Raw genomic sequence first — 10,691 nt, 5'->3', positions numbered from 1 at the left:
GGATAGTCGTCTCAGCTGTTATTGGCTCTTTCAGATTTAGTAAAGCTTCTGTTAAACATAAATGTTCTTATCTATCTTTGTCAATCCAGTTACTAATTAATCTTGTTATTGTTTTCGTGTTTTTTTTATTATTTGATTTTACCTATTCTGTTAATTTGTATATATATAACTATCTGGCTGTTGCGTGTGTAAATTATACCCAACAAATTACTATTCCGATCAATTCAACATCATTCAATTATTAATCTCTAACCGATTAACCAAGTGATTATACGTATTCACGATTTACAACCATTCCCCTAGTACTGCAACCAATCTAAAATAACTAAATCGCAATTTATGAATATAAAATTGTTTGTTTTACTTCTAAAAGAAAGAGTCATCCCTATTTATAACCTGCACATACTTTTCCGCGAAGAGAAGGTAAAGATAGAATCATCAGTTTGTCTATATAATGCGAGGAAGTACGGTGGAATGAGAAACCCCCGAAACAGACAAATCAATCTGTTGTAGTTGCCGAATAAAAGGTCATCTTCAGTGCAAGATAAGAAGATGATGCCACAAGTTTCCATTACATTTTCTTCAAGGTGACATTGGCATATTTATGATGCCTAACAAAAAACACACAACTATGAAGTAACACAAACTACAAAAAAAGGGGATAGACATTCAAACTGAGTGGGCTTTCCAGGATCCAGGAATGTGCAGGACCATATTTCAAGCTTCTTGACAGGGTCCTTTCCACATACATTTATTTCGACTGGTCTTAGAAGTAGTCAAGTACATGCATGAATGACAATAATAATTATACATGAATTTTTATGTAAATATATCTATGTTGTTTGAAGCTATTATATAAACGAGATAAAGAATTTCGGCGTATATCATACACGCGTTTGGCTTTCATCATATTTCTAACAACTTTGCCAAATTTCAGAAGTACTTTGTGATAACTTCAATCCTAATAGCGATCGATTGTTTTATTTAAGGAAATGAACATATGAGAAATAAAATTTTATATGTAGTTTTTTTTGAATAATTAGATTTTTTTTTGTCGGAGAGATATAAAATCTTGAACATAAATTGTATACTAAAATACAATATTAAGTAAACATGAGTTTTTTCATCACATAAAATTTATCATCTAAATGAAGCTATGCCCCATAAGTTTAGAAATAACGTGTTAAGATTTGAAAAGATAACATTCAAAAAATAAAGTAAAGCATGATTGCTTTTTTTATTAAATAAAATTTATCATCTAAGTGAAGTTATGCCCCAAAAGTTTAGAAATAACGTGTTAAGGTCTGAAAAGATAACATTGAAAAATAAAGTAAAGCATGATGGGTGGATGATCGAGCTGCGTAATTAATTGATCCAAAAATTTTGAATTTCAAAGTTACTCCATTTACCTTCTTGTTAAAACCCGCACTGAGTAAAAATAGTAAAATTCAGTCGCCTATTTACTTAGTAATCTCATTTTATTACAAAAAGCAATGTTCTAAAAATTCCCGATTTTAAAAAATTCCCGATTAATCTTAAAAAAATATTTGACCGATCTATTATTCGAAATCCGATTAATATTTATAAATTATTTTAAATTATATATTTCATAATAAATAAGGTAAATATATTAAATATTATTAAAATATTTAAATATATCCGATTTTTGTTCCGATTAATCCCTCCGATTTACCGATTAATCCCTAATCGGTACCCAAACCGATTAGTGCCGATTACCGATTTTTACAACCATGAAAAAAAGTAATTTTAACATTATGTAAAGTCTAATTAAAGGAGGATCCTTGGTTAGATACATGCAATCTTTGACTCTTCAAAATTTAGAAAATATATAATTTTCAGCAGTTTTCAAAATTTTAAAATTAAATGTATATTATTAGTCTAGCACTATTAACCGAATGTGTATAATAAAATAACCAAAACTTATTTTCAAAATTAATTATATGTACGCCTTGAAAACAACTCAGTTTGTTTTACAGAATGAGTGTGAAATCTTTTTTCTCCGATTAGCAAAATGTTTTAATCAATCTAAAGAGTACACTATCATACTTTAGTCATTTTACTCATCTCTTGGATTTCTCCAAATGTTGTTATGCATATAGATTAAAAATTAGAATTTTTTGGTGGACACCGGAGGTAATTATTCATGTTCACGCTAATTTTTAAATGACTCTGATTATAGTTTAACTTTTTTAAACAATATGATCAATTTATTATCCATGAGTATGGTAAAACCCAAATTAAAAGATTGAATAATTAGACTGATATAGCTTAAAAATGAGCATATATTCCTAATAAATCTTGAAACTGAACAACAAACGACTACAAGAGAAAAGAACTCTTTCTAGGAAATAAAATATTTGTAGTCTTGGTTTTTAAAAATAGAAATTGGATTATGGTCTTTTTAGATGAGATAAAACAATATGATCGGCCCAGTTTAGGGAACCCTGATCAGTACTATGAAAACAAAAATGGATTGACATTAAATTAGTATTTTCGAAAACTCAGAATAGTTTAGATATATTTTGCCGAAATACGAACGGGCTTGTGCGAGTCCATATTTTGCAAGGAATGAGTATTATGGTTAAAACATGGAATCGTGAAATGGGCTTTTACGAGTCCATTTGAAGATTTTCATAGACCGAAAACTTATTTAGCCCAAATTCGAAATTGTCAATACTTTCGAATGACGACTAAAATTCAAATAAAATTCTCGTTAGGCGTCAAATGTTTGCAGATTTCTTGAAAATTCACGACGACAGTGTTTTGAAGAAATAAAAAGAAATTAAATCCGTGATTGAAAATTCAGGACGTAGATTAATTTTCTCACTTGGTATGTCATGTTCAAGGGATGGAACCGAAAACTCAAAATACATGTTTTGTTTCATAGTATTAAGTAGCAGATAATATTGTAATTCTTTAAAATTTTCTATTTCATATTTATTTTACAAAACTTAATGAAGGTTTATTCAATGAATAATTCTTTAAAAATATCCTATCACATGTTTATTTTGTTGAAATAGAGGATATTAGTATAATGTCTTCTAATACTTGGCCTAGGGGTGAGCGCGGTACGGGCGGTGCGGTTTTTTTCTCAAACCGCAAATCAAACAGCACATGCGGTTTGCTCAAATTTCCAAACCACAACCGCATCGCGTGCCCTCGAAAACCGCATAAACCGCACCACGAAAATGCGGTGCGGTGTGGTGCGGTTCACTGCGGTTTATACTTTACAAGTTCAAAAAAATTTAAAAAATACAAAACTTAAATTTAATCAAATTTCCGAAAATAGTTTTAGTTAATCAGAATGCAACATCTTAGTTCACTTGTATAAATACTTGGATTTGGTTTTCCTAGTGAAGAAATACAAACAAGAGATTGTGTAGTTTTTTTTTTATTTGTCAGAAGTTCATGTGGTCCATTTGAATTCCTTAATGAATTTAACATATAATTCTAACTCAATAAGGATGCTATGACCATCTGGTGAAATTCAGTTTAACTAATAACATAAAATGGTTCTTTATGTTACCCGATATGAATATAAATGTGTGTATATATATATATATAATATATTAAATATTGCGGTGCGGTGCGGTTTGAACCGCATTTCATAAATTTAAAATCACAACCTGCACCGCACCGCGCGGTTTATTAAAAATTCAAACCGCAACCGCACCACGAAAATTAAAAACCGCGTTTTGCGGTGTGGTTTGGTGCGATGCGGGCGGTTTTTGCGGTTTTCTGCTCACCCTAACTTGGCGGGAGTATGTATTGTTTTATTCTTTCTTAAAAATCACTTTTTAAATGATTATAATCTCCTATATTTTATTCCAAAAACTATTTCTAAAATAAAAAAATTAAAGGATAATAGTTTAATCTTATATTTAATTTATAGGACTAATTTTGATAAAATTAATTATCTCTAAAATATTATCACAAAAACTATAATCCCACGAAACCAGACAAAAGTGACAAGTCACTAAAATATCAACAACAGAAGTGGTATTAAGATATTTAGCCTTTTGATCGTGTGTCTATACGATCATTAATTACATATATCAAATAAAAATTGGGCTTGATAATTAGGGTAAAAGTTCAATGGAGTCCCTAGTTTAATTGGAGACTTGGAGTCTTAAATTCTAACCATTCATTTTGTTTAATCCAACAGTCAAATTTTTTTTCTTTTTAATTCTTAAATAATAATTATAGGGTTATACAAGTCCACTATGCACGTACACCCCATCGTGCGTAAAAATAGAATACCTGACGGTTACCCCAACAAGATTACAGGAGTCTCTATCAAAATTTTGAAAAGACTTATCAATCCAATTTCAGTACCGGCCTGTTCTTATTCAACATTTATCACCCAACTGATTTCACATACTTTCCTCCTTCACTTCTTCAGTAAACAGTCGCTTTTTTGGCCATAAAGATCAAATATGACTAATGTTGAAGAATCTGCAGGTAATTTTAACTGGGTTTTTTGTGCGTGTAGATTTTTTATGTTGTATCTTGTTTTTATGTTATGTTCTAAATTCAAATGATGCAATACACATATTTATTAATAAAATTGCAGTAAGTTAATGTGTTCTGATTGAAGAACCTGTATTAATTCATTTTATGATTTATATCAGGTTCTGAATGTTATCCTCATATTGAGAGCTCTGATTCTGAACAGTCAGGATGTGAACAGGATTCTGATAAATCACAATGTGAACAAGATTCAGGAGGAGAGACCGGTAGTGAAAGCTCAGATGAAGATTTGGAAGAATCACATAATGATAATGAGTGTGAGTCTACATATTTTGTTGCTGCGGATGGTAGCGAATTTTGGACACCAAAATGCGACAATAGGCACAAACCACAAACCAATCAGTATTTTCCAACTTTGGAAGATGCTTTTAAATTTTACAAGGAATACGGTCGAGTTTGTGGATTTTGTGTTCGAAAGTCCATTAAGAGAACTAGTGGTCGTGGAACTTTATTGTCCAGATATGTTATTTGTAACCGTGGTGGCAAGCCAAATAGAAGCAATTCTAAAGTCTCAAATGAAAGTGCTGGTAAAGGGCCGAAGAAAACAAGAAGAACAACATCTCGTAGATGCAATTGCAAAGCTCGGATAATTTTGAAACCTGCAGGAACAGGAGGTCTGGTTGTAATGGGTTTTAACGAAGAACACAATCATCCTCTATCATCTGGAGCTGAGAAAATGTTTTTAAAGTGCAACAGGAATTTGTTTGTTCCTCACCAGAATCTTATAATGGACTGTGCAAGAGTTAACATCGGTGCAACAAAAGCATTCTCTTTAGCAAAAGAATGGGCCGGGTCGTACGAAGCTGTGGGTGCTATGTTAATTGATTTTAAGAATTTTGCTAGAGACGTAAAAGCTCGGATTGGAAAACGTGATTCTGATATGATTTTGGCCAAGTTTAAATTAAAGAAAGAGGCATCTCAGAATACCTTTTACTATGACTATAAGGTTGATAGGCAGGGTCACTTGACCGGTCTTTTTTGGACAGACGCAATCGGGCAAGCAAATTTTGATGTGTTTGGCGATATAATTTCATTTGACCCTACTTTTAGGACTAATAGGTATGTACATTTTTTTTTAATTTTTATTTACATGCTAATGTACAAATTTGTTATAAGAGAGTCAGTGCAATACTTTACATATATCTTTCCTTAATTTATATCCTTTTTTAAATTGTCATCAGTTCTTATGCTTCTTGATTATAATTTAGAATATGACAAGATTGAACTCTAAATCTTTACTTTAATTTATGTACTTCTTTAAATTGTCATCAATTCTATACTTCTTACTAGGGACATCAATGGTAAAAGTGTTTGAAGGTAAATATGTTAGTGGAATGTATGATGCTAGTTATTTTTTAGGGATTTATATAATCTAGCATACATCTACATTTTACACTTTTTACATGTGTAAGTACATGTAATTACAGATTATACTACGTATAATTATGAGTTGAACATTAATTTTATGTCTAATTTGTTCAATGTCCTGCTCGTATGTCAGATATAATATGGTATTTGTACCTTTTACCGGTGTTAACAATCATTGGAAGAATGTAACGTTTGCTGCTGGTTTATTGGCGAAGGAGAATTATAAAAATTTCAATTGGCTCATTAATACTTTCAAGAAAGCAATGGGTCGTGCTCCCCGTTGTGTAATTACAGATCAATGTCCTGCCATTAAAAAGGCTTTAGATAAGTGGTGGCCTAATACAAAACACCGGCTTTGTATGTGGCATATCATGAATAAGTTGCCGACAAAGGTAAATTAAAAAAATAAGTATGAATCTTTTAATCATATGTTCTTACATAAGTTTTATGTCAAGTTTTTTATTATTTTTTTTATTTTGTTGGTTAAGGTTGGACCTGCTCTAGCTTCAGACAAGAAATTTATCGAGAAATTGAAGTCTGCGGTTTATTCAGATCACATAACGCAAACAGAGTTTGTGGAACGTTGGAATGCCGTAATTGTAGAATATAAATTGGAGTCTAATCCTTGGTTGACTGAATTGTTCAACATACGCAATGAATGGATTCCAGCTTATTTTTCAGACATTGAAATGGCTGGTTTATTAAGAACTACTTCAAGATCGGAAAGTTCTAATAGCTTTTTCCAACACTTTCATGAAAGCGGTCACACATTAGTAGAATTCTATTCTAGTTTTGAAAGTGCTATGGACAAGCAACGCCTTAAGAATGCAGAAGATGACAAGAGATCTGGTATTGAAATAGATGCATCTAAGTTGTATACACTTGAACTTTACTATCTTGTCAGGGAAGAGATCAAAGCAGCTTGTTATCATACTAGTATGCCAGATATTACAAGAGATAATGAACATCGTTATTTCAAAGTTAAAGATGATCTTCTACATGATAGAATTTTTGAGGTATATTCATGAATAGTCGTTTCTCTATGGAAATATTGTAATGTACTTAAATTTTACACTATATATATGATCTACATTATTTTGCAGGATTATTATATGAATCTGCAAAATTATTTGTAATTCATACTTTTGAGTTTGATGTGTATGACATGTAGTATATGTTGTACTGCTTTTTAGGTGGGTTTGAGAAATCTGAGGTCTTTAATCTTATATCAAAATGTTGAGTTTTTGATATTAATATATTTCACCTCGTGATTTTATAAAGTCACGCTTGACAAAAAATGCTTTGAAGCGTCACTCATTTCTCGGATCATCCCAAGTTGATGCTCTTTGCGGAAAGAGGGACAAAAAAAAGTTGAAGAGGACAAGGGCATGGTTTGAATTTCACAATTGTATGAATCATGCTGAAGAAAATGAGGAAAAATTGGATTTGGTTATCACAGGCTTGCAAACAATTAATTCTTCACTAACAAAAGATAGTGATAATAACATGGATCAGGGCAACGCTCAAAGAGTTGATACGTTCATTGGCCCTATTCCAGATACGGAATTATATGTTCAAAATCCACATGTAAGCAGAAATAAGGGATGTGGCAGCCGGATTAAGAGCAGTCACGAGATTGCAAGTGAAGCAGGGAAGCGAAGGACGTGTAGTCGTTGTAAATTAGCAGCAGGCCACAATGCACAAAGTTGTCCACTAAACAAAGAATCTATTTAATAGATAAAAATTCATTTTTGTATTGATGTTCACATCGAGTTTAAATGATTTTCAATGTTGACTATTTCCCTGTTTTATTCAAATTATTTAAGGTTACTTGTGTAAAGTGTTCGTTTAATTTGTTCAGTACAGAACATATTTAGATACTTAAATACTAATACAAGTATCAACAGAAAACTATTGTGCATCACTGATATGCTATATCGTAACAATATCAGAGATGGCTGTGTAGCCTGTGTTGTTGCTGAGTTAGAGATGATGGAACCCTATTCTACTGTAAAACACAGGTATGTTCTTTTCTGTGGGATTGATATTGCTAGGTGTTACACTATTTATATCTTCTCCTTCCTAACTATAGGTCTTTGACAAAATAATAGAATACTAATGCACTTTTTTTGCTAAGCTACTGCAGTAAAATAGTCTGTACCCACTGGCTGAACAGCCAGAACCTGAATCTTCTGAAAAGTTTACTGAAATGCTTCTGAAAATGGATCAGACTGAGGTACTGCACTTGCTACAATCACCAGAAGCTCTTAGGGATATTTCTCTACAGCAACAACCTGGTAATCCCACTGATCAATTGGCAGAGCTATCGCTAAATGATGATCATGTGTCTTAAATGTGTTCTGGAGTGCACTTATAGTAGGGGAAGTTTGTCCTCCTTATTAAATGTTTTCTGTTTTATAGGACTATCTTGAATCTGGTTTTTTAACTGAAGTATGATGATATTTGTACTGCACTTTAAAGTTATCAATTTTAAATCCGAAATCATCAGGATGCAACACCCTCTAATTACATAATTAATGCTTTGCTGTGAGTGTTAGCTTCGGCTTTAGCTTTCTTGTTAGTTTTATCGCTACTATAAAATAATAAAAAGGATCACAAAAATTCCTTCTAAATCGCATACTTTGCATGCCACTTTTTACTGTTCTATTTATCAACTACTGCTTAATTCAGAAATGCTTTGATAGACACTGCTTACATTCTTTAAGTAAACTATTAGTGTGGAAAGTGCAGAATTTTTTGTTGCCAAAGTTAAAAAAAATGCCGCTTACATCTGTTGCAAAAACAGTTGATAAAAACCTGCAAAACAACACGGTAAAAATGCTTAAAAGGGTTCAGTAACTAGCTTAATTTACTGTGAAATTCTGCAGAAAATAGGAGCAGTTTTTTATTCTGAATAGTGCATATAACTGCTGGAGAAATACAAGAAATTCTGCAGCAAACTGTTGCAGATTTTTATAGAAGCAGTCTACAAAACAGCTGTTCCGAAAATGCTGAAAAAGATGCACCAGTAAGTTTAATCTGCTGTGAAATTCTGTAGGCAATAGTCGCTGTTTTTTTCCCCGCAAAGTGCATAAAACTGCTGCAGAAATACACCAAGTGCTGCAAAATTCTGCAAAAAACTGTTGCAGTTTTTACTAGATAAAATCTGCAAAATTCTGCAGAAAACCTCTCAAAACTTTGGAGAAAACTACAACACAAGAATATTGGAAAGTTTGCAAAATTAAAAATACAAGACCAGTAGTTATGAATTGTAAAATGTGTACTGAAGCATAAATATTACAAAAGCATTTAAAAAACAAAATTAAAATTTAGTGTTATCAGAAACACAGAATTTTAAAGCAGGTCTTTTATAGATTTATCCCAATACTGTGCTGATTAACATTATAAAGTCCGCACCTGCAAGCTTTAACGTCAAAATCAACATACATTAAATTCTTTTAAAAAAAACTTAAAAAACAACTTAGAAGACATCTTTTTATGCAACATCCATCATAATAAAATTCAGACTAAAGATTGATCAATTCTATAATTCAACAATCAAGTCAAAATGGTACAATACTCCACAATCCAATGATATGAAATAAAAGTACTCAGTCGTGGTGCAAAAAGAAAAACAAACCACCAAATTAGAAATTGTCTAAGAACATTATTTCTACTAAATAGTTCTACTAAATAGTTCAGGTAACCATGTTCCTTCCCTTTGCAAAATTTGCAGCACCTTCCAATATGACTGTCCTATTCCTATTCTCACTCCATGTCAAGATAGAGTGACAATAAATAATCCTCAGCTTGTTAAGCAATGTTTTTTGGTTGTCCTACATAACAGGACAAATATTAACTCAATTAGTTAGTAACGTACATTATCTTTTAACAAGAACTAAAAAATAATTTAAATGTACCTTTTCTACACGCAGCCCAACCTTCCATCCACACAAAATACCCATATATGTCTCCATGTGTCTCATTACAAATATTGCGCAATCAACAGAGTTTATTTTTGTTTGCCATCCCATCTTATGAACCCTTGGTTTCAAATTAATTATCTCCTTTACTTTTGGCACGTCATATATTGAAATCCATTGCCAAAAACAGTCATGCTATTTTTAAAATACAATGCAATAATTAGAGTATGGCACACTACTTTTCATGAAATCTTAAATTTGCTAAAAATACTTCAAATTAGACATATCAATCGTGCTGGTAGATCACCGTAAGTTTCCTCCACACCATCACTTAGGACTCTATTATCTATAATCTCTAAACTTGCTCTCTTGATGTTATAGCATATATATAGTAATGCCCCGAATTGGAAATAGGAAAAACAAACTGAAAAAACCATGAAATGTATTAGGGAAATATATATTATGTGGCTTAAGAAAAAAATAAGGCACACAAAAAATTTATTTTTATACATATTACCATATCAAATCCCGATACTTCATATTCTCGTATGCATCTCACTAACCATTGAATAACCAAGTCCATGTTATCACATAATGCAGACTACCGACCTAATTTGTCACCAACTTTGTAGTTATCCGTACTGCATCAAAACATATGAAACATAAGATATTTTTTCTCCTAAAAAGCACAAATAAAAATAGGTTAGATGTTAAAACTGTACAGTTGTTTCAGTAGTCCAAGAAAAGACGTAAAGGTGATTAATCGGCTTTAAGAATCTCATTCTCATTCAGCAGGTAGGTCCATGTGTCAATCAAAGTGGACATAACCATTTTATTTTCCTGAAGTGA

At 31.8% G+C, this 10,691-nt stretch overlaps 1 protein-coding gene and 1 long non-coding RNA gene across 2 annotated transcripts; one reads left to right on the top strand and one right to left on the bottom strand.

The window, feature by feature from the left end:
• The first annotated feature begins 4,317 nt into the window (after positions 1-4,317).
• On the top strand, positions 4,318-7,059 carry LOC141702612 (protein FAR1-RELATED SEQUENCE 5-like). Its single transcript, XM_074506265.1, has 4 exons — positions 4,318-4,482; positions 4,653-5,610; positions 6,053-6,311; positions 6,408-7,059. The coding sequence occupies exons 1-4, from the start codon at positions 4,458-4,460 to the stop codon at positions 6,945-6,947; spliced, it is 1,782 nt and encodes a 593-aa protein (XP_074362366.1). The 5' UTR covers positions 4,318-4,457; the 3' UTR covers positions 6,948-7,059.
• A 2,388-nt stretch (positions 7,060-9,447) lies between these two features.
• Positions 9,448-10,215, bottom strand: LOC141702614 (uncharacterized). The gene is made up of 2 exons (XR_012567202.1): positions 9,840-10,215; positions 9,448-9,755 (listed from the first exon to the last, which is right to left on the bottom strand). It is a non-coding gene; the product is annotated as an uncharacterized LOC141702614 (long non-coding RNA).
• Between the last annotated feature and the right edge of the window lie 476 nt (positions 10,216-10,691).

This window comes from Apium graveolens, unplaced genomic scaffold, assembly GCF_009905375.1.
Source record: "Apium graveolens cultivar Ventura unplaced genomic scaffold, ASM990537v1 ctg5354, whole genome shotgun sequence".
NCBI classification, from domain to species: domain Eukaryota; kingdom Viridiplantae; phylum Streptophyta; class Magnoliopsida; order Apiales; family Apiaceae; genus Apium; species Apium graveolens.
Note: the sequence above shows the minus strand (reverse complement) of the source record. Positions and strands in the feature narration are given on the sequence as shown.